The sequence below is a fragment of the Portunus trituberculatus genome, chromosome 38 (assembly GCF_017591435.1).
Source record: "Portunus trituberculatus isolate SZX2019 chromosome 38, ASM1759143v1, whole genome shotgun sequence".
In the NCBI taxonomy this organism is placed as follows: domain Eukaryota; kingdom Metazoa; phylum Arthropoda; class Malacostraca; order Decapoda; family Portunidae; genus Portunus; species Portunus trituberculatus.
This window is the reverse complement of record NC_059292.1, coordinates 2,876,455-2,901,454: the sequence shown is the minus strand read 5'-3', so window position 1 is coordinate 2,901,454 and position 25,000 is coordinate 2,876,455. Positions and strand designations below refer to the sequence as shown.

The 25,000-nt window shown below is 37.7% G+C and overlaps 1 protein-coding gene across 2 annotated transcripts in view; it reads left to right on the top strand.

The window, feature by feature from the left end:
• The window catches only part of LOC123514578 (remodeling and spacing factor 1-like), a 49,594-nt gene that overhangs the window by 22,623 nt on the left and 1,971 nt on the right, over positions 1-25,000 (top strand). For both annotated transcript variants that reach the window (XM_045272535.1, XM_045272536.1), the window contains exons 5-18: positions 1-81; positions 437-484; positions 595-686; positions 11,077-11,222; positions 11,792-12,000; positions 13,439-13,648; positions 14,504-14,656; positions 17,182-17,493; positions 17,674-17,819; positions 18,736-18,911; positions 19,481-19,607; positions 19,737-19,884; positions 23,643-23,777; positions 24,871-25,000. The exon at positions 1-81 is cut by the window's left edge and continues 65 nt beyond it; the exon at positions 24,871-25,000 is cut by the window's right edge and continues 21 nt beyond it. In XM_045272535.1, coding sequence (XP_045128470.1) covers positions 1-81; positions 437-484; positions 595-686; positions 11,077-11,222; positions 11,792-12,000; positions 13,439-13,648; positions 14,504-14,656; positions 17,182-17,493; positions 17,674-17,819; positions 18,736-18,911; positions 19,481-19,607; positions 19,737-19,884; positions 23,643-23,777; positions 24,871-25,000 — 2,113 coding nt within the window. The remainder of the gene's footprint in view (positions 82-436; positions 485-594; positions 687-11,076; positions 11,223-11,791; positions 12,001-13,438; positions 13,649-14,503; positions 14,657-17,181; positions 17,494-17,673; positions 17,820-18,735; positions 18,912-19,480; positions 19,608-19,736; positions 19,885-23,642; positions 23,778-24,870) is intronic.

Below are 25,000 nucleotides of genomic sequence, written 5' to 3'. Positions count from 1 at the left end.
CTGGAGGCAATCAGACTGAAGCAGTTGGCAGAGGAGAATCGCATGCGTGAGATCAAAAGGAAGGCCCGAGAGGAGAGGAGGGTGAGAAACACTCCTAGACATCTTTTAATTTTTTTTAACCTGTTGTGCTATTTTCTTGTCCATCATAATATAGGTCCAGATGCCCAAACACACTCTCCTAAGTTTAAATCTCTCTCTCTCTCTCTCTCTCTCTCTCTCTCTCTCTCTCTCTCTCTCTCTCTCTCTCTCTCTCTCTCTCTCTCTCTCTCTCTCTCTCTCTCTCTCTCTCTCTCTCTCTCTCTCTCAATCTTGAAATTGCTCCCCACCATTGTACAGTAGAAGTTGACATGAATTTAAGAGTTTTGTCAAATGATAGACATAGAGAGGATCTCATATACCTTGAAGAAACTTTCATATTTATTTCACTCTTTTTCAGTCTCAGAGAGAAATGAAGAAAGGAAGACGTGAGAAGAAAGAAAAAAAGGTAAGAATGTGATGTTTTGAAACCCTTTTTCATGTCATTCAAAAGGGTTGTTGTAATACCATAAATTTATTGAGGTACAGTAAATGTACTCACTTTGTTCCCATTTTCAGGACAGAGAGAAAAAGAAGCGGAAAAAAAAGAAACGCGGAAAAAAGAAGAAAACTTCAAATGATCCTTGGGCCCACTCTTCTACATCCTCCAGGTAATTATGCTTTGATATTTGTTGCTGGAAAACCCTGGGAATTTTTTATTCAGTTAAAACTGGAGTAGATGAAAATAAAGTATGTAGAGCTAAGAATGCCATTAAGAGATGAGTATTATTACAATGTAAGTTTTATATACAGGCAACCCCTGCTTAACAAAGGGGTTACGTTCCTAAAAAAAAAACCTTCGTTAAACGAATTTTCGTTAAGCGAACCAATTGTAAAAAGTTTAACCCCTGACTTGAGCTTCCATTGAGAGTAAACAAAGCGAGAGTGCATCACAGTACAGTAAAAGATTTAATGAAAGTAAAAATTATGAAGTTAAACATTTAAGCAGTTTAATTTAAGACTAATAATGTACACTAATGTATGTAAGTAACTTTATAATGTTGATGATCTTAAATTTATGAAGGGAGGGAGAGTAGAGCAGGAAATACGCTAGCTGACAACTTATGGAATGTAAACAAAGGGTGCATCATTGTATCACATACAAAACTTATGTACCACATTTCCACAAGGCTTTCCATTTTATCCATTGTAGAGTCACAAATTCAGGTGGTTCTTTTAGCTTGCAAGGAAGATATGATCTCACCAGACTTCTTAATAGAGTCTGCTGACTTGAAAATGGTAAACAGTAGATGGAGTCAAGCCATAGTGGGAAGCAATGCTATTAGTTTTCTCACCTGTCGTGTCTGTGAAGAATATCCAGCTTCACTTCAAGAGTAAGAGACTTCCTGGTTTCCTTATCAACGCTAGGCGACATTGCAGGGCGTTTTGGTGGCATGTAGAGCGAGGGAAGACGAGCTGCTGCTGACGCTGTTATTGTTTTGAACTAAGGGAGTGAGTGGTGCGTGTTTTGTCCACAAGAGGCTCTGGTGTATTTAAAAGCCTGTCGACTTGCGTAATACGGTGGGGCTTTCAAACTTGGAAAATTTCGTTGAAGCGAGTTTGGTGTTTGTTAAACAAGCAGATGGTAGTAAAATTAAACCTTCGTTGTAGCGAAATTTTGTTGTGTGAACCTTCGTTAAACGGGGGTTGCCTGTATATATATATATATATATATATATATATATATATATATATATATATATATATATATATATATATATATATATATATATATATATATATATATATATATATATATATATATATATATATATATATATATATATATATATATATATATATATATATATATATATATATATGTGAGGGCACCGCATTATTTCCCCTTTATTTTATTATTTGCGTATTGTATGGCGGCCCCAGCACAGCCTCTCGCTGTTCCGCTATGCGGCCACCCTCCCCCTCTCTGTTCCCGCCATCTCGCTGGGCCTGGCAAGCATCGCGTCAGTACCGAGCCAGTCTTTAGCCGAGGTAGACACATTCGCTCTTGGGTTCTGGCACAGGGTTGAGACACGTGTTGCTAGGTTGTTCTGGGTGCTCAACAGTCTCAGTCTGGGAGTTGTGCCCTTCCTTTTGAGTAGCTGAGTTGCTGCTGGTTAGGCCGTGACGGTGTGGAGCAACGGGTTTGTTGTTCCAGGGGAAAGTGTAGCTGGTTTGGCTGCATTTCCCGAGTTTTTGCGTTCGTCCCCTCTTGTTGAGTGGCGACACGGAGAGACACGTTACTGTCTCGTCCCAGTTGTCATTTTTTAGGTGGCCGTGGTCACCAGTGTGGTTTGGTAGGCGGCTGTGTGCCACCACCATCGTTTTGCATAGTTTCTGTAGTATATTATTTATAGTGGCCGTAGCCACACACACTGGTTGTCTGGTGGGAAGCTTCATGCTGTCTCCCAGTCGGCGTGCAGTAATCGTCTGTACGATCTGTTAGCTACGAGTATCTTGACTCCCTGCGTGGCTGGTTGTCACCCGGAGTTGGTAGCTGGGCTTGTGTATACCACCGGATGTGGTATACGCATCGTGTCTCGTATTAAGCCGTAGGCACGGGGAGACAGTCTTGACAGGTGCTGGCAAGCATCTGTTGCATTTAGTAATATAGTAATATACACCACATGTCTTGTCCCAGTCTGTGGGCACACAGCCTGGGTACAAGGCGCGTGGAGAGGCATTAATACTCCCGTAGAGAAGTGGGTGGAATTGTCCTTGTGGGCGGTTTTCTCTACGGAGTATTAAGGCTTCGCCCTTAACACATAACTTATATACTGTCTATAAATTCTACTTGGTTTGGTGTAGGAGGAGAAGGAGTTGCCTAGCAGTGGGGGAAGTTATGCACTGCTGGCGACCTCTATTTCTGTAGTATTATTTGTCTACTACTAGGGGCTGGGTGTGCAAGGCTCAGGGAAGGGATTGGTACATGCTGGCGTAATTACCAAATCCTTAGTAGGCACGAGTGAGAGCGGAGTATCTCGTCGCCTCTCAGGGCAGCTGTGACGCCGTGAGGGAACAGCAGTCTATTAGAGTTTGCACATATTCAGCAGAAAGAACCTTAGTGTTGCGGCTGCTGTGAAATATAGTGTTGGGAACCCTGTGGAGCGTCATACTCCCCGGTGAGCAGTAGTTAACCGTTACAATATATATATATATATATATATATATATATATATATATATATATATATATATATATATATATATATATATATACCGTATTTTACGGCTTACAAGACGCACGTTTTTTCCTAAAAAATACCCTTCCAAGATGAATGTTGTATTGTGAGGCAGCATCCAACCTCAAGTGAGCTTGGACACTTGACAGATAGCGACCTGGATTTGTATGTTGAGTCATTACATTATGATGTTAGCTTAAGTACCATTTAATTTGGCCTTTTATATTATGTAAACTTAGGTACTTAGGTGTTACAAGTATTTACAATACCATAATCCTTCCTGCAGCCTACTCAGCGTGTGGAGAAAACGGGCCGCTCCATCGTCTCATTGCAACACACACATACATGCACACGAACGCATATACATCATGCCAGGTGCCTTTATACCTTTATTAATAGAACATCCAAGTGGCTTATTCATTCAAGCAAGAGTCAAAACTCCACTTGTAAATTGTATTCACATTGATAAAGCCTATGAAGCACGACTGCAAAATAGAATAAATACAAACTGCACCACTGACGTGTTCGGTTTCGGCGATCGAACAAGTGATTCCATAATGTAAACAACAGGTCCAAAACATGCCGTCGCCCGCCACTAAAACAAGAGATGGACTGTTTCACTGTGTATATGTAATTACCTATGGTGTTTTTATTTACATAGTTTTAAATTTGTTGTGAGTGCTCCAGCAAATTTGTAATGAGTGGTGAAACAATAGTGTCTTGCAGACTCCTTGCTTCTGATGTTTTTTGTGTTCAGTGGTCGGGTATATGGTGAATGCGTTCTTGTATGAGAATGACTTTTTTTCTTTTCTTAGAAATTTCTTTCAAATATTAGGGTGTCTTCCAAGATGCAGCGTCTTGCAAGCCGTAAAATACAGGATATATATATATATATATATATATATATATATATATATATATATATATATATATATATATATATATATATATATAGTCAAACCTCGTCGAACACGAATCTCGCGTATACATGAATCGGTAAAATATACCTTATTTCGCCGAGCACGACTTTGACTCGGGATTGCACGATTTGGTCCCCATTTGAATCTCCCGCTGGTCCTGTGTTACTGTCTTATATATGCATATATGTTCACAAAACAACATTTCTATTGTCTTTTTACAAGCCTTGCCCCCAAGAAAGGATTGTTTTGTAATGCATAAAGTGAAATCTAACATGGAATACCAAAAAATAAAACAGAGAAGAGATGAGCCACAGACGAAGCAGGAGACTCGGCCGTTTCTTCTTCTTGTGACCCTTGTAGCTTGCGTGTTACTTTCATCATGATGTTTATGTTTCCACTTCTCTATTGCCTGCTATAATGGATATCATATCTTAGTATTCATATATTGATAGTGAATTAGTAATGAAATACCATGGTATTTCATAAGTAATTCACTATAACTCACTGCCACGGAGTCCAGGTTATCCTCATGGCATGAGCGTATATGAATACTAAGATATGAAATCCATTATAGCAGGCAATAGAGGAGTGGAAACAAATGTAATATTATCGTGGTGAAAGAAAACATGCCAAGCTAAAAAGGTCACAAGAAGAAGAAGAAGCGGCCAAGTCGCCGGAGTCTTCGCCGTCTGTGGACGATCTCATCCTCTCTGCTTTATTTTTTGGTATTCCATGTAAGATTTCACTTTATGCATTACAAAACAATCCTTTCTTGAGGTCAAGGCTTGTAAAATGCTAATAGAAATATATGTGTATATATATATATATATATATATATATATATATATATATATATATATATATATATATATATATATATATATATATAGTTTTTTTACCCATATGGTATGTTGGGGATCAGCCCAGAACGCATCCCCCCTATTTCCATTATTTCCTATAAGAAAATTATGTCTGCTTGACGAATTTCCGCTCCACGAACAGCTTTGACATCCCCTATCCTGTTCTTTAATCAGAGTATTACTGTACTAGTACTGTAGTTAAATAAAATGTGTGTTAAGTACTTCATTTATTTATTTATTTATTTATTTTATTTTATTTATTTATTTTTTTTTTTTTATTTATTTATTTATTTTTTTTTTTTTTCTTTCTTTTTCCCAGTCATTTTGGTAAAAAAAGTGTTTTTTTGGGAGGATCTGAGAACGTAACCCCTATTTTCCCATAGGGCCTATTATTCGACCAACTTGAATATCGACATGCACGACGAGCTCAGGAACGTAACTGTCGTGTTGGGTGAGGTATGACTGTATATATATATATATATATATATATATATATATATATATATATATATATATATATATATATATATATATACATACATACATACATACATACATACATACATACATACATACAGTAAAACCTCGCTTGACGAACGTCTCTAAGGATGAACAATTCGGGAGATGACCAAAAAATTTGTCAATACAGGCAACCCCCGCTTAATGAAGGGGTTACGTTCCTAAAAACACTTCATTAAGCGAACCGATTATAACCAGTTTAACCCCTCCCTGATTTGAACTTCCATTAAGAGTAAACAAAGCGAGAGTGCATCATAGTACAGTGAAAGGTTTAATGAAAGTAAAAATTTTGAAGTTAAACATTTAGGTAGTTTAATTTAAGTCATTTTAATGTACACTAATGTATGTATGTACGTAACTTTATAATGTAGATGATCTTAACTTTATGAAGGGAGGGAGAGTGAAACGGGAAAGACACTAACCGGCAACCTGTGGAATGTAAACAAAGTGCGCATCATGGTACCGCATACAAAACTTATGTACCACATTTCCACAAGGCTTTCCATTTTATCCATTGTAGAGTCACGAGTTCATGTGGTTCTTTTAGCTTGCAAGGGAGATACGGTCTCACCAGCCTTCTTAATAGGGTCTGCTGACTTGAAAATAGTAGACAGTAGATGGAGTCAAGATAGTGGCCAGCAATGTTATTAGTTTTCTGGTCACTCTCGTGTCTGTGAGTAGTACCCAGCTTCACTTCGAGAGTAAGACACTTCCTAGTCTTAGGAACGTTAGGCCATATTGCAGGGCGTTTTGGTGGTAAGTTGAACTAGGGAAGATGAGCTGCTGGTGACGCTGTTATATTTTGACTGGGGAGTGAGTGGTGCGTGATCTTGATCTTGATCTTGATGCTACAGGTGAAGCAGAATTTCTTCTGAGTCAGGCCTTTGTATCGGCAGCACCTGTGTTGTCCACGAGAGGCTTGATCTTGATCTTTATTCTACAGGTGTCTCAGGATTTCTCCTGAGGCAGGCCTTAGTACCAGCAGCTCCTGGTGTATTCAAAAGCCTGTCAGCTTGCATGATACGGTGGAGCTTTCAAATTTGGAAAAAATTACCTGGATAAAACTTCGTTAAAGTGAGTTTAGTGTTCGTTAAACGAGCAGATGGTAGTAAAATTAAACATTTGTTGTAGCAAAATTTCGTTGTGTGAACCTTCGTTAAACGGGGGTTGCCTGTAAATCGACCCAGGGGACGAACTCGGTTAAACGGCGCGCAGCAGGCGAACTGTTTGTGTGATAGCCAATCCGGCTATCACACAACAACCAAACAAAACATAAGCACAAAAGAAAATAGAAACAGTAACATACGAAAAATATTACATAACATAATCTCTGTGCCACCACAATTTTCTCCTGTTTTTCCTGGGCATGGTGATGTTACCGGCGCGCTCTACTGTAGCTTCCTCGGCGTTATCCTCGCTGCTCTGGTGGCTGTCAGTGTTGCTGTCATCATCATCCTGGCCATGTCCAGGTACTGCAGATTGTGGCACATCCATCGCAGCTGTTTCCTCGCCGCCTGGCAAGGAACACCGCCTACTGCCCGCTCCTCTCACACTGAGCATCACCTCCAAGGATCAAAGGAACTTCCTGGCCACGCCTTTAACTTCCTTCTTGAAGTCCAAACTTGCTCCCACATGCATGAGGAAGTCAATCCCCAGCAGGCAAGGGTCTTCCAAGGCAGAGACGAAGACTGGCAATCTTTCCATGTTTCCCACGCCGATGTTCACTATAACGGGGCCCCACATAGCGGCACTGACTTATGACGCTACACAGCTGTTGTGTAGCTCTGGCACGCTGCGCACATCCAAAGTCCTCTCTCATGACTGTCTTCTCGGATTTTGTCTGTCTTCCTCCCCATCCTCCTCTCCTCCATTCCATCATGCCATCAACGTCCAGTCTCTCAAGTAAATAACCTTATCTTTTTTAATCATTTTATTATCATTTTGAAAGCATTTAGGTAAGTCAAACAATTTAGGCTTTTTATAATTATTTCGTTTATGTCATGCATACATTAAAGGTCTATTTTGAATGGGTTTTATGGACAAAAGTATGATTTTTTTTTTTTTTTTTTTTTTTTTTTTTGGTCTGGAACGGATTAATGGTATTTCAATACATTCTTATGGGAAAAATTATTCAGGAGACGAACAAATCGGGTGACGAACAGGATTTAGGAACGAATTATGGTCGTGAGCTGAGGTTTTACTTTATATATATATATATATATATATATATATATATATATATATATATATATATATATATATATATATTATACAGTAAGGTCTCAGTTTACGTCAGAGTTACGTTCCTGAAACATGACGTAAGTTGATTTTGTACTTAACTCGAGTTTCCGTACATTTCAAAGCATATTATTGAGCTTTCAACCAATCATTGTTTATGGTCATTCAGGTAAGTAAAAGGTTATATTGTTATATTATTTACAACTATGTAGGAATATGAAACACAACCTTGTTTTTGTTGTTGATTAGTGCCGCGAACGTAAAGGACTGTAGGTTGCCGAGAGGGGTGGACGCCTGAGGCCGCCAGGAGGGTGGGCAGGTCGAAAGTTGTGACACCCAGGGCGAACAGCTGGGACCGTAGCGCAGTGCGGTGGGAGTAGAAGCATGGGCAGCGAAGCAGGAAATACAATAGGAAAGGGCAATAGTGATCAGCAGATAGGCGCAGATGGTGCAAGTGAGCTGCGAGTGTCGTGTGGCCCAGGCGAAGGCTCCGGAGTTGTTATTGTTGTGATGGTGGGTGCACGACCCCTCAAGGTCGTCAACCTCCCCGTTGTCATGGTAACGGGCTTCCCATTTTCTTCTTCACTCCCTCACACACAGCTGCTGCCTCCCTTCTCATGTCTTTTAATTATGTCCTCTTTTTCTTGTAGCGTAATGGTTTTCCTTTTCTTAGCATCACTGCTGTCACTAAGGAGTTTTCTTTTTGGTGCCATTGAGCAAGATACTAAGAACTTGAGTCGGTAAACACAAAAGTAGGATAACACACTTGCCAGGGGCGACGGTGTGGTGGAACTGAGGCAGGGTGTTATTGTATTCAAGCGTGAGGCGGGCGGTGTGGCAGGTAACCACTAGTGACGCCTGGCGGCCAACAATAACAGTAAATCCCGCGCTTTACGATTTATAAATTTTCAATTCTTTTAATCTTAAAATGAGTCTTAGTGGACTGACGTAACTACGAGTTTGATGTAACTCGAGACCGACGTAACCCGGGACTTTACTGTATATATATATATATATATATATATATATATATATATATATATATATATATATATATATATATATATATATATATATATATATATATATTTTTTTTTTTTTTTTTTTTTTTTTTCCCCAGTTTACATCCAGTTCCCCTATTACATTAGGGCTAGGACGGTGCCTCCTGATAGAGGAGTCAGGAGGACTTTGGTTTTGGCATTTGGGAACCGGTACCCCGAGTGGATGCCCTTCCTAACCTCGGACCGTGGCCAAGATTCGAACCCGTGCGCTTGAGAACCCTGGGGCCCACAAAGCGTGTGCGGTCCCACTGCACCACGGCCCCTGTATGTATATATATATATATATATATATATATATATATATATATATATATATATATATATATATATATATATATATATATATATATATATATATATATATATATATATATATATATATATATATATATATATATATATATATATATATATATATATATATATATATATATATATATATATATATATATATATATATATATATATATATATATATATATATATATATATATATATATATATATATATATATATATATATATATATATATATATATATATATACACAGTAAGACCTCGCACCTCGCGAATTAATTAGTCTGGTGAAACTACCGCCAAACGTGAATTTTGCCAAACACGAGTTCTGTATACCATATAAATTGCCTAAAAAATGCTTCAATCAGTCTTATGTCGTTGCCAAAGTCGCTCTTTTGATCCCTAAAATACCATCTTTTGAGCTGAAATAAAATCTTTTGCCTTCACATATTAGAACACATTTACAAAACAGACTGATAAACAAGCATTTGTGATGCTTTCCTCGTCTGTACTCCTGTTTTTCCACCCATTTCCCTCGAACACTTTCGTCCTTGCCACCACCACCATTGTCCTTACCCCCACCGGTAACACCTGTTGTGCTGGTAGAGGCCATGTTGGCGGTAAATCGCCAGAATTCGTTCCCACACTAGCAGAACAGAGGTAGCACAAAAAAATGGCTGAAAGGGACTCTCACCCTGCGTTCTGATAGGTTTAGAAAGAGAGAGGTCTGACGTCACAGGGGAGCTGTGTGGTTCGCCGTGCGGCTGCCAGGGGACCGCCAAGTTTGAATTCAAATCGCATAGCGTGCACTCAGTGGTCTGTGACCACCCTACCGCCAAAAGTGAATTTCGCCAAGCTGAGATTCGCCCAGTGCGGGGGCTTCCTGTATATATATCAAGATTCTATTCTTTTGAGATTATAGCATCATTCCAATTAACAAGAACATTAATTTTATTATAAAAGTGTTAATTAGAAACCATAGATCTTAATTTGACTAAAAATTGATGCTAGAGGAAAACATGCATTTCGTCTGACTCAAGACGACGGAAAGCCACCCCCCAGCAACAGCCTAAGAAGCACAATTTCCTTCTCTTCAAAGATAAGCTTATAAGAAAGTGGGAGGCAGGTATAGCTCAGTGTCGTTGCAGTGCAAATGGGTGTCCCTAGGTCTAATTCTGAAGTGTCTTATGGGAAAAATTGCTTATTCGAATAAACGCTGATTCGACTAATAAAAAACTGCCCTAACCCCGTTGAATTGCAAAGATCCCATATATATATATATATATATATATATATATATATATATATATATATATATATATATATATATATATATATATATTATAGGGAATGGACTGATTTGTTTTATCAAGCTTGTCTAATTGGATACTAGCTACTATCTTTGGTATTATTGGTGTTTTTCTGTTGATGTGTACAGATATCAGTCTTGAATATGAAAAATTTTTGAGTTGTGGCAAGAGCATTAGATTACTTTACACGTGTATAGGCTGCTGAGACAAGAGGGAAAGGGACAGGAAGTGTGACTTCTAAGTCAGGGAAGAGGGCAGGAAGTGTGGCTTCTAAGTCAGGGAAGGGGTCAGGGAGTGTGGCTTCTAAGTCAGCTTAGTTTGGTGACTATGGTATCAACGTTTAAAAATTAGTTATTAAAATGACAGGATCACAGTGTCATGTCTCATTTGGGAAGACACAAAGTTTTTTTTTTTTTTTTTTTTTTTTTTTTTTTTTCTTAAACTTAAAGTTTTGAATGCATTTTTTAAGTATTTGTTAATAGAATTGTGCAATACAGAATTTTCATTTTCATTAACTTAATTTATTTTATGTTGTATCTTTCCACAATATGTAGATTTTACACTTGGGTGATGTGGATTGAAAACAAAGCAAGCACTTACACATACTTCTACTTAGTTCCAGTTCAGAGGAGGAAGAGGAAGATCTAGAGGAAGATGAGGAAGATGAAAAGCTTGTGTTCAAGAGTGATCATGAGTTCTCTCCAGAGTCAGACATTGAGGAGGATGCACAGCCCATCAAGAGGGCTCGCACTGCTAAGAAATGTAATCACCATTTTAAAACTGTTTGATAATACATAGTACAGATTTTCCCTATAATTTCCTTGTTAAAGTTCTGTCTTGCTTCAGTTGTAATGCACATAACTGGATTCTTTCAGTGTATTGTTAATATGGGTTGAACATTCCAAATCAGAACGTATGGAATCAGATGAGACTTTAAACCTTTCAGCTTTCAGCATAACACCATAAATTTAAATTTCCTTTGCCTATGCTAACCTTACTCATCCTGAGTCAGGCTTCCAATTCCTGGTGCTTGTTTACTGAGTGCCATTATCACTCCCAGACCAGGGTTTACATGTTTATGTAAAAATTGTATCCATTCATTAAGGCAGGATCAAATTTGGAATGAATGAAGCAAGAAAACAATGCAGAGTAATCAGTAGAATATTTAGATATTTTTTTATTCCTTCTTTGAATACTTTTCTGTGTTACCCAATTGAAATCTTATGAGAATTTTTGAACTTGAATGAAATAATAACTTTCTATATATGACATTGCAATGACTATAGGAAGTGTCTTTCATATTGTAACTCATTGCACATTACTTTTTACAGTAACAAGTGAAAGTGAGGTGGAAGAGGAAGGTGATGAGGAAGAGGAAGAGGAGGAAGATGAGACACAGTGCACCAAGTGTGGTCATGATGATCACCCAGAGACCATCCTGTTGTGTGACAACTGTGATGCTGGCTGGCACTTGTCATGTCTGAGGCCTCCCCTCCTCAGTGTACCAGAAGGGGATTGGGTGTGCCCAACTTGTGAACATGTAAGACAACTGAGCTAAGACTTTCTGATCATTGTTTTCATAGTCTGTTGTATTGTTCCTTTTTTTTTTTTTTTTTTTTTTTTTATAGAGGATTAAAAGAAAGACAACTTTATGGATGACATTGGTAGGTGGCAATACGTTTTGTATATGGATTGCTACAAGTATATCAGGTGGCTTCTTATACCTTCCTTTATTTTCTTGTGTTCTTATGTTCTTCCGCTTCACTGTCTATAGAGTTAAACTTTCTTTTCCTATCTTTTTTCAAGGAGTGACAATTGAGGAGACATTCTCTCTCTCTCTCTCTCTCTCTCTCTCTCTCTCTCTCTCTCTCTCTCTCTCTCTCTCTCTCTCTCTCTCTCTCTCTCTCTCTCTCTCTCTCTCTCTCTCTCTCTCTCTCTCTCTCTCTCTCTCTCTCTCTCTCTCTCTCTCACACACACACACACACACACACACACACACACACACACACACACACACACACACACACACGGCCCGATAGCTCAGTGGTTAGAGCACTGGCTTCAAGCTAGAGGACCGGGTTCGATTCCCGGCCGGGTGGAGATATTTGGGTGTGTCTCCTTTCACGTGGCCCCTGTTCACCTAGCAGTGAGTAGGTACGGGATGTAAATCGAGGAGTTGTGACCTTGTTGTCCCGGTGTGTGGTGTGTGCCTGGTCTCAGACCTATCCGAAGATCGGAAATAATGAGCTCTGAGCTCGTTCCGTAGGGTAACGTCTGGCTGTCTCGTCAGAGACTGCAGCAGATCAAACAGTGAATTACACACACACACACACACACACACACACCATTTTTTGTAGCCTCTCCAATTTTCTTATGTGTTTCTTTTTATGACCCCTCATAAAAAGAAACACATAAGAAAATTGGAGAGGCTACAAAAAATGGCTACAAGAATGGTCCCAGAACTTGAAGGGATGACATATGAGGAGAGACTAAAGGCTATGGATCTACCAACCTTGGAACAAAGAAGGGAGAGAGGAGACCTTATACAAGTCTATAAATTGATCAACGGAATGGACCAAGTGGATAATGAGAAACTGATCTTGAGAGAAGAATATGACATCCGAAGCACAAGGTCGCATAGTAAAAAGCTGAGAAAGGGAAGATGTCTGAGAGATGTTAAAAAATATAGTTTCCCGCAGAGATGTATTGAGACGTGGAACAGTTTAGATGAAGAATTAGTGTCTGCAACGAGTGTGCACACTTTTAAAGTAAGATTGGATAAGTGTAGATATGGAGACGGGGCCACACGAGCATAAAGCCCTGTAAAACTACAACTAGATAAATACAACTAGGTAAATACACACACACACACACACACACACACACACACACACACACACACACACACACAGTATTTTAATGCATTAAGCCAATCTCCTTCATTCACGAAATAATACATATTTGTGTATGTTGAACAGGTACTGCTGGTTAACAAGCTTCGGACCTTGCTTCAAGAGTTTGATGAATGCCAGAAGAGAGCACAGAATGAGGAACTGCGGCGGCAGAGGCTCGCCTATGTCAATGTGTCTTTGTCAAATGTATTACCTGAAGGAAAGAAGAAAAAGAAGCATAGAGATGGTGAAGAGTACGATGATGACGAAAATGAATCTGATTCAGACTCTGATGATGTAAGTAATTGTTTTATTTTGCCCAGCTGATTTTAATTTGTTCTTGTGTGACACTTTAGTACACAGAAAAAAAGATTGAGCAAATGAAATTAAATGAAAGACTAGAAGGTAGGTAATGTGGAAGAAAAGAGGCTGTGACTCAAGAGTACAGTTGTGTGTTGTTAAGAGTAGGTGTTTGGGACAAGGTTGGCTGGAGGTGGTGTAAGGAAAGGCAGTGAGTGGTGGTGTTGAGAAAAAGAAGCATGTGGGGCGCTCCATAGAAAGTGCCCTGCTTTGCGTTGATCTCAGGACTGGAGGTATGGGGAACAGTGTCAGTATGAAGTGGCTAGGGTAAAGCAGTGTGTACTGTTGAGCCTTGCCATGGAAGTATGTGGCCAGTTGTGCTATGCCAAAGCACCTGGGGTGTAGAAATCCATAAACACTACCTTCCTGCCAAGGGCTGACGGAGATAATAGTAAATAACGTGTGTACAAGTGTTTAATGCTTTGTCTGGACATCTTTATAGGATTCATTGCCTGGTACATAGATATTGTGACTTTTTATATATAGTGTAGATTAATTGTGGTATTTTAGTGTGACAAAAAATATGTTTATTCATTGTTTTCCATATACTAATGATGAAAAGATTGTAGATTTTACCAAAAAAAATTTTGTATTTGAAATAAATGAAAATTACTTTTATATGTGATAGAGTGATAGGCAGACGGAAACAGTGTGATCAAGTGAATACTTGTGATATGTATGATACTGAATATAGAATTGTTTTATGATATTGTATAATCTGTAAGATTCAGATTGATAGGTATCAAGATTACTTCATCACATGGTAATAGTAACATTTTTTCCTTTTTCTAGGACTCTGACAGTGAAAGTGATGATAGCAGTGATTCTTCAAGTCAGTCATCATCAGATTCTACCGCACCTTTATATACCTTAAGAGCTCGCAGTGCACGCACTCTCAAAGAACAAGTTGAAAACTTTGATGAAATGATTAATGAGGCAATAAGGGTAAGTAACTGCCATTTAAGTGTCACTTAATGTGTGTGTGTGTGTGTATTTACCTAGTTGTAGTTTTACAGGGCCTGGGCTTTATGCTCGTGTGGCCCCGTCTCCATATCTACACTTATCCAATCTTACTTTAAAAGCATGCACACTTGTTGCAGACACTACTTCTTCATTTAAACTGTTCCACATCTCAATACATCTTTGCAGGAAACTATATTTTTTAACATCTCTCAGACATCTTCCTTTTCTCAGCTATTTACTATGCAATCTTGTGCTTCAGATGTCATATTCTTCTCTCAGGATCAGTTTCTCATTATCCACTTGGTCCATTCCGTTGATCAATTTATAAACTTGTATCAGATCTCCTCTCTCCCTTCTTTGTTCCAGGGTTGGTAGATCCATAGCCTTTAGTCTCTCCTCATATATCATCCCTTCAAATTCTGGAACCATTCTTGTAGCCATTTTTTGTAGTCTCTCCAATTTCCTTATGTGTTTCTTTTATGAGGGGTCCACACTACTCCTGCATATTCCAATCTGGGTCTTATTATAGTACTTATCAATTTCTTCATCATTTCTTTGTCCATGTAGTGAAATGCTACTCCAATATTCCTTAGCAAATTATATGTTCTCTAAAGATTCTATCAATATGGCTTACTGGTTGATTGTTTTCTTCCATCGTCACTCCTAAGTCCTTTTCCTTTTTTTACTTTCTCCAGTTCTACTCCATCTCCCATCTTATAGATTCCCACGGGTCGTCTTTCACTCTTTCCCATTTCCCACTTTTTACTCCATTCCCAGATCTTATTTAGGTCTTCTTGCAGTATTTCACAATCCTTTTTGCTTTATAACTCTGCACAGTTTTGTATCATCTGCAAACAGATTTATGTAGCTGTTCACACCTTCTGGCATGTCATTAATATAAATGAGGAAATGTATTGGTGCCAATACTAACTCTTGTGGCACTCCGCTTTCTACTGCTATCCACTTGGACTTCATATCTTTAACTACCGTCCTTATTTCTCTCCCCCTCAAATAATTTTCTATCCATCTCAATGTGCTTCCTTTTAAGCCACCCTTCTCCTGTAACTTCCATAGTAATCTTGCATGTGGCACTTTGTCAAATGCCTTTTTTAAATCCAAATAAATACAGTCAACCCATCCTCTCTCTCTTGTACTCTATCAACTATTCTAGAATAGAAACTCAATAAATTAGTTACACACGACCGTCTTTTCTAAAACCAAATTGGCTATTTGATATTAATTTGTTGTCTTCAAGGAACTCGATCCATTGTTTCTTTATTATTCTTTCACACATCTTGCATATTACACTAGTTAGTGATACCGGTCTGTAATTTAAAGGTTCTTCCTTCCTTCCGCTCTTATATATGGGAACCACCTCAGCTCTTTTCCATTCTACTGGTACTGTTCCATTTTCTATTGAGCATTTTATGATGTTGTATATAGGACTTGCTAGTTCTTCCCTACATTCTTTCAGTATTCTGCCTGAGACTTCATCTGGTCCCATTGCCTTCTCTTCATCCAGTTCCTTCATTAACTCTTTTATTTCAAGCTTGGTTACTTTAATCTCTTTCATATAGATTGTCTCTCTATTACCCTGTGGCCTTTCAAATTTGGATTCCTTAGTAAAGACCTCCTGGAATTTATTATTTAATAGTTCTGCCATACTTTTGGGTCTTCCACCATCCTGTTCTCTCCTTTTAACCTTTCTATTGTTTCTTTTTGCCTAATTTTTCCATTTATGAATCTATAGAACAATTTTGGTTGCTCCTTACATTTTTCGACAATGTCCTTTTCAAAGTTCTTTTCCTCTTCCTTCCTCACTTTAACATATTCATTTCTCGCTGCCTTGAACTTTTCCTTATTTGCTGGATTTCTATCTCTCCTCCACTTTTTCCATGCTCCATCTCTTTTCTCCTTTGCCCTAGCACACCTTGCATTAAACCAATCTTTCTTTCCTTCTTCTTTAGGTCTATATTTTGGGACATATTTCCTGACTCCTGTTTTGTATATTTCCAAAAATAAGTTATACTTCTCTTGCATTGTCTCTGAGTTTTCCATCTCCTCACAGTTTACGTTTTTAAAATAGTTCTTGAGATTCTCAATATCAGCCTTTCTGTAATTTAATCGGTCTCCTTTGTATGAATCGTCTCTATCTTCCTTTCCCTCTTCCATATCCATTTCTAATATTACATGGTCATTCTTTCCCAATGGGCACTTATATCATCATTCATTTGTATACCCCTTGTGTGTGTGTGTGTGTGTGTGTATGTGTATATGTGTATATATATATATATATATATATATATATATATATATATATATATATATATATATATATATATATATCAGTCTCTCTCTTTCTTGAGAGAGAGAGAGAGAGAGAGAGAGAGAGAGAGAGGAGAGAGAGAGAGATCACAGGACCATTTTGCACATATCTGAGAGTTACTTTCATTTCACAAGCTGCAGATTGATGCATGGTCTTTTGTAAACTGCTATAAATTTTCCAGGATGAAATGGAAGCTGCAGCAGGAGCTGGGAATGCAGGCAGAGGTAAAGATATTGAAAACATCATGCAAGCAAATGAAGAAGAAATGGTAGAAAATGAAGGGTTGTTTGAGGTGGAGGAGGAAGTGGGTGAGCAAGAAGACAAGGAAAGTAAAGAAGTTGAACCTCCTGTTTCAAAAGAGGAATGTGAAGGAAAGAGAGAAAGAGAGAAGGATGAAGATGAAGATGAAGATGAAGTTGCTCCTAAAAGAAAAAAATCAAAGCCAACAGAAGAAGGCAGTGGTGATGATGACAACTACAGAGTGAGTGAAGAGGTAAGAGTCATGTGAGACTGTTTCTCACCTCTTCTCAGCTTCTGTAGATCAGTGCTATAGAGTCACTGATGATTTGTCAAGTAATCATTTATTCATGAATGCTTTTGAAATCTTAGTCTAAAAGACCATGAACTTCTGTCCTTTTTTGCTAAACCTAACAAGGTAAAATTGCTTTGATAGGAGCAGGCAGATTCTGATTCAGAGGAAGACATCAAAATATCAAGAAGACCGTACGTGTCTGTCTCCATCAAGAAGCGACGGAGACTCACTGACCTGGACGCCGAAGATGATGATGATGCCAGTGATGAAGATTTCATGAACTCAAGGTGAGAGTAATTTCCTTTTTTGAGTAACTTCTTACACCTTGCATGTTATTCTATGAATTATCTTACTGATTTATATGTAAGCTGACAAGAAAAAATCACAGATGATGAATTTTGGTTGATGTTGGGTGGACTAGTTCACTTTTACCTTACACTCTACGTATTTATTTGCATGGGAATCATCCTAAGAATTTTTCTTTATTATTAAGCCCATTTCTTTGATATTTGAGCTTCATAATAGAAGAGCAGCTGCAAAAAGCCAGTAGGCCTGTACATGGATTTTCCTTTTTTGAAATATACCTACTTGCTTATATCCACCTATCATTCTTATCTAGATTTTTTTTATTATTATTATTTATTTTTATTTATTTATTTATTTATTTATTTATTTTTTACTGATTAGTGAGAATTAGACCTAGAGACTAAGAAATTATTATAATTTGTTCTCTGGGATTGTCTGTGTATGTGTTTGTGTGTGTGTGTGATAATGACAAGAAAAAGTTTATTGATGTTGCAACCATAAGGATAAAAATATACATTTTAGTATTAAAAGGTTATATAGAGTTACATAAGAAAAAACAGGCTACAACAGACCTTGTGGTAGTCATGAGATGACTAAACCTACCAAGCTGATAGTGGAAGGAAAGGATAGCAAAGCAGAAGGCTCTTATTTGTTACAGAGTGTAGATAGTTACAATGACAAATGGAAGTGTTGTGTAATAAGAATTTAAATGAATTGTATGAGCTTGGTGGTCTGTGATGCCTCCCTGGCAAGGTTTAGTCCTTCAGGTGAGGGTGATGGTATAAAGCACCAGCATATGTTTAGGTTCTTTGTCTTAGCTATTCTATTTGTGGGAATAATGAAATATTAAAACCATTACTAAATTTATTTATTCATTTATTTGCTATTGCCTTTCAGTGAAGAGGAAGAAGATGAAACGGAAGAGTCCTTAGAGTCTTCTTCCTCCATCACAACTGACCTGGAGAGTGATGACTCAGACGTTGTTGATATGAAACGCCGCCGAAGTGGCCGATATGAACATTTACCTTTGCGCCGATCAGCACGCAACAGAAGAGGCCGCTTTGGGGATGAAGGTAAAATTAATTAATTAATTTTGGTTTTTACCTGTTTTTAGCTCTCTCTCTCTCTCTCTCTCTCTCTCTCTCTCTCTCTCTCTCTCTCTCTCTCTCTCTCTCTCTCTCTCTCTCTCTCTCTCTCTCTCTCTCTCTCTCTCTCTCTCTCTCTCTCTCTCTCTCTCTATACCAGATCTTATTTTCTTACTTTTTAGGCTTTGTCCCTTTTCCAGTGCAAATAAGAATGTATAAAAGCCATAGCACTGCAAAAGCATCAAAATGTAGCCACAGCTCTTTCACTAAACAACATTGATGTCATTCGTTCAGTCACCAAGCCCAGAGAAAAGCTTCACTCTTTTGTGGAAAGTAGTGATGTTTATTGGTATTTTTCCTAATTTTTATTTTATATAATGAATATCACTAAGCTATGAATAAGTCAAATTTGTCTAGAATTTATGCTTATAGAGGATGCCTTGTAATAGGAAGAAATATTTTATTACCAATTGCTTCTTTCTCTAATTTTTTTAACTATATAATTAATATTTGTGTATTTATTTATTTATTTTTTTTTTCTCTCTCTCTCCTTGCAGACAGTGAAAATGAAGAACGAATTTACAAAAGACAAAAGAACAAAAAGAAGAAAAAGCATAAGCACAGCTCAAGTGAGGAGGAGGAAGAGAGTTCAGACAGTGATGGAAGTTACAGAAAGAAAAAAGTGTAAGTGCAATTGAGGCTATTAACAGTTTCACTTATAATATAGTAGCTGGACTAATTACTCAGGTATACTTTTGATGTTTTTATCCTATGAATTTTATTATTTCTTAGTTAATCATTCCTCTGTTACAGGAGACGGAGAAAGAAGCCACCCTTGAAGCTTCGGGGCAAGAGAGGCAGCAAAGGCAAAAGCAGAAAGAAAATAGCTAAGGCAAAACCCAAACCCAAGAAGGAGGCAAGTGGAGATGGTGGAGAGAATAAAAAGCCTGCAAAACCAAGAGTAAGTATTTTATAAGATTAAGAAAATTCTGTTCTAGCTTAGAATTCTCTTGAATATCAGTATATATTTTCAGTTTTTTCCATGATCTCTTTATTCACACTCGTCATACTCGCTTGTTTTGCTCGTGGTCGCCATTACTGTTTCTTTATAGATCTGTAATCATCTATTTTAGTCTTTTTGTTTTATGTTTTATCTTTCCAAAAAAACATCACCCCACTGTTCTCAAGATTTCCAGCATTAATTATCAGACGCATTTATGTACTGATACAGACAGGACTTTAGATTATCACCTATACAAAGGCTCATGCCTACCCTCCCACTTTCTTCTACATTGTTTCCTGATTTCTGATAACACAATGTGATGACAAATTTAACACTGAGCCACTTAACCCACAAATGTTCCACTCACTAACTTTGCACAAATCTTGCAGTACTCTATTAAATCGTTCTCTGGTTGAGGAATAAGTGCAACTTCGAAGTGAATTCAACCAAATGACTTAATAGAGTACTTCAAGATTTGTGCAAACCTGAGTGGAACAATTGTTATGCCAGAGGGGCGTAACTTGAAAAAACCTGTTTTGCGTAAAACTCGTCAAAAGTTAGGTGGTAATAACTCTTATGGAAACGGAAAAAAATGCATTACTATTATATATCTAATGATTTGTCTGCTCAAAATCTATTAATCTATGCACAATTTGAGTTTTTTTGTGTGTGTTTTGCTTTTGTACGTTTGTCTTTCTGTCACCCTATTGCGTAGCCAACCCCAAAATATTGGATGATTGTAAAATTTTACTGTATGAATGAAACTGGACTATAACATAAGTATTGTGTCCAAATTTTGTCCTTGTATGTGCGAATCCCAATTTTTTATGATTTTATTGAATTAGAAAGTATAATTTTTTTTATCTTTGGTGAGCTGAAAGTACCTGCAAAAGATAAGTTTTAAAATATTACGATTAGTTATAATAAAGTATACACACTCACCATATCTTTTCAAATCACTTGTTTGGGCATGAGCATGGGGCACCAATAGAACGGGCATCAACCTGCCGTTTTGTAGTCACGCTTAGGTAGCTCTCCCCAGTCTCTTTGTTTCTTTGCTACAGTCTTCTTCCACAGCTTGGGCTTGGCCACACGTTTACAGGAGGTCGAAGAGGCCTCCCCCTCTACACTGCTATCACTATCACTCATCGTCGATGTATATAATCCACGTAAATCCACAATAATATGGGGCCAAATAAAAAGTAATCCGACACATAAGTTTAAAGGGAGGCTCTGAGCGCGATTGCGAGGCAGCATGGGCTGGCTAAGCTGTGATTGGACGGTACGGGGGGGGGGGGTGTCGGCCGCGCTCTGCTATTGGCTGCCAGTTCCACCCTTCTGGCGTTCCAGGCCAAACCTAGTCAGTACTTTCTCACGCGTGTAAACACAGGATTTTAAAACCCTCGTATAGGCTTCATAGGGACTGATTTTGCCTGGGAAATCTCACCACAGGCTAAGTTGGGGCCTCTGGTAGCCGCATCCATAACTAACTCAAAAAGTCCAGATTGTCAGTTACGCCCCTCTGGCATAACACGCCTCAATTGTGGGTTAAGTGGCTCAGTGTTAAATTTGTCATCACATGTGTTATCAGAAATTGAAAAACAAGTGTTACAATTGGGTTTATCCTTCGCTCTGAAACCAGGTAAAGATATTGCTGTTGATTTTGTTTTGTCCGTGTGTAATGGTAAATTTAACTTTCCATGTCTTAATGGTTTTATTTTCAATGGTTTCTTAGATCATTTTAATTCTTATGATTCCATACCTAAAAGATTCAGGCTTGCCTTAGAAAATCTAAAGAAAAACAAATCCATACTGATAACCAAAGCAGACAAAAGTGATACTGTTGTGATTATGGATAAGACCAGTTATGAAGAAAAATGCAAGAAATGTTAAGTGATGTTACTACATATGAGAAGCTCATATCCTCCCCTTTGCAACACCACTCTACTCAGTTCAACCTTAGAGTAAAAGAATTACTAAATAAGGCTCCAAATATCGAGGCCAATTTGTTCATGCAAATTAACCCTAAACTTCCACACATAATGGCCTAACTAAAACTCATTAAACTAATATTCCCCTTGGACCAATTGTTTCATATTGTGGATCGTTTGGCTATAAACTATCCACATTTCTTGCCAACAAATTATCACCTCTTGTTGGTTGCATATCAAGCTGCCACATAAAGAATTCCTCTGATTTTATTGAAAAATTAAGTTCTGTTTATCTCACAAATGGTAAAATGGTGAGCTTTGATGTAGATTCTTTGTTTACTAAAGTCCCTCTGGATGATGTCTTGGCCTTTTAAGTAGAAAATTGCCATCATACAACTTGGATTTTGGTATGCCAGTTGATATTTTTATTGAGCTCATTAAGTTGTGTCACAACTAATGCCTTTTCCTTTGGGAAAAATATTTTTTTCATGCAACGCTTTGGAAACAGTGTGGGCTCCCCCTTGTCACCGATTTTAAGTAATTTATGTATGAAATATTTTGAAACAGAATTATTACCTAAAATTGCCCCACAAAATCTACTTTGGTACCGGTATATTGATATATTTTCCTTTTGGCCCAATACACTCAATAATTTTGATGATTTTTTCAGAAAACTGAACAACTTGGTACCTTCCATTAATTTCAAAATTGAATGGGAGAATAACAATTCACTCCTATTTCTTGATATTCTGGTTATTCAAGTTAATGATCTTACATTTACTGTGTATTGAAAGCCTACCCATTGTGACATGTATATTCACTATTTCTCCTACCATAACGATGACATCATATTATCTGTTATTTCTACCATGTTCCTTAGAGTGTTACGAATCTGTAGCCCCCAATACCTAGATAGTGAGAACTCAACTATTTGGTCAATCTTTAGAAAATTAAAGTAGCTTGATTGGTTCATAAAGAAGGGTTATCTTAAGGCTAGAAAGACATATTTTGTTCTTAATTTCCATCCAGACAATACCAAACCATATTTATGTCTCCCATATGTTAAAAGCCTTGAAAGTATTAAGTCAGTCAGCAGAGATCTTGATGTAAATATAGCTTTTAAGTACACATCCACAATCAAATCTATCCTTGTTCACAATAATTTGAGTATTAAAGCTGAAGGGGGCGTATTTAAAATTCCTTGTAAAGATTGCAACTTAGTTTATATAGGAGGAACAGGCAGATCTTTGGATGTGAGGTTAAAAGAACACAAGAGAAGTGTAAGGAATTGTCACACTAATAATGCCAATTTTATCCATGCTTCTGATAGTGACCACTCAGTTGATTGGGATTCCAGTCAAATGTTATTCAAATGTAACAATTTTGAAAAAAATGTAAGATTTTAGAATCAGTTTGTACACAGAACCATAAGAATTATTATCTAAATGAAGGCATGTTTAAGCTAGAACCATTAATGAGAGCACTGGTGACTAAATCCCTACCAGATCTAGGGATTAGTGGTAAAGACAGGTCAGATCCTGGTAGGGTTTGAGGAGGCTCACTGGTGGGGTTGGCCAATCACACTGTGCCGCGTTACTCTCATCCTCTGTCCCTCCCTCTTACCTTGGTTCAGTTTGCTTGTATTTTTCATTCTACTTTGTACTGCTGAAGATGAAGGCAGTGGCCTTCGAAATGTCCAGAATAAATATTTCAAGTCTATAACTGTGAGTTTACTGACATGAAATGTGGATGTGAACTGTACTGATTATTTGGGTTCAATTCCAGATAAAATATGCAAAACCACCAAAATCTAAGCAAGATGATGAAGAAGAAGAAGTGTCTCAACGTCGAGTGACACGAGGAAGACAGGTCAACTACTATGATGCTCTCATGATGTCTGATGAAACTGAGGAGGAGGAGGTATAAAGACATGTTTTGATTCTCTCTCTCTCTCTCTCTCTCTCTCTCTCTCTCTCTCTCTCTCTCTCTCTCTCTCTCTCTCTCTCTCTCTCTCTCTCTCTCTCTCTCTCTCTCTCTCTCTCTCTCTCTCTCTCTCTCTCTCTCTCTCTCTCTCTCTCTCTCTCTCTCTCTCTCTCTCTCTCTCTCTCTCTCTCTCTCTCTCTCTCTCTCTCTCTCTCTCTCTCTCTCTCTCTCTCTCTCTCTCTCTCTCTCTCTCTCTCTCTCTCTCATTTTGCTTTTACATCTAGCTGTATTAACAGATATGTGAAAATTAAAAAAGTTTCTTTTTGGGAGGGAGAGGGGTATAAATATTTTGAACATAAAAGCAGTTAAATTTTTATGCAGATGATGTATTAGGATGATATATGTTTGATCAGTGTTGTGTTATATGTGATGTCCATTGCATTACACTGCTCTGTTTTGCCTCATGAAAGGGTCACATGTATAGCAGTTTTGCAATGAGTAATCACAACGTAAATACTACCATCCCACTTTCAATTATGAATGTCACTCTTATGTAATACTTTTTGCCTTTCTCTAAGTCCAATTAGTTTCTCTGACTGGGAATATGAGTGTGTTTTGTGGTACTGTTGTGATAGTTATATTTGCATCTTGGCTATTGCAATGACAAATCTTTAAGAACAAGAACCAAATCACTGATATCAATATCAGTAATAACAGTTTTTGGAAAGGAATGTTTGTTTATAGTTTTGACAATGGGCTTAATGAACACCCTTTTATATGCATTAAGAGAAGATTCAAAGGGTGCTAAAATAAAGAAATTGTAACAAGATAGCACATTATACATTACTTAAAATAACAAATGTAATACATATACAGTTTTCTCCAGCTTTCCATCTGAAGCACAATGATGTGTCTGCTAAAGAAAAATGTTCTGCTTGATTTTTGTAGGACCATTTTCACTTATATGCAAATGTGTGGTATTAGGAGAGGAAATGAATGTAGGAATATATAGATTTTTTTTTTTTTTTTTTTTTTTTTTTTTTTAATCCTGTGTAAATATCTTTATAAAAATGTATGTGCTCACTTTCAGCCAAAGAAGAAATGGAGAGGAAAAGTGATGAAAGGGGAGAGAGTGCCAACAGAGAGCAGTGAATACGAAGCCTCTGATGATGAACGGATGAAACGCCGAGGAGTAAGTGGAGGGCTTGGAAAAGGCAAAG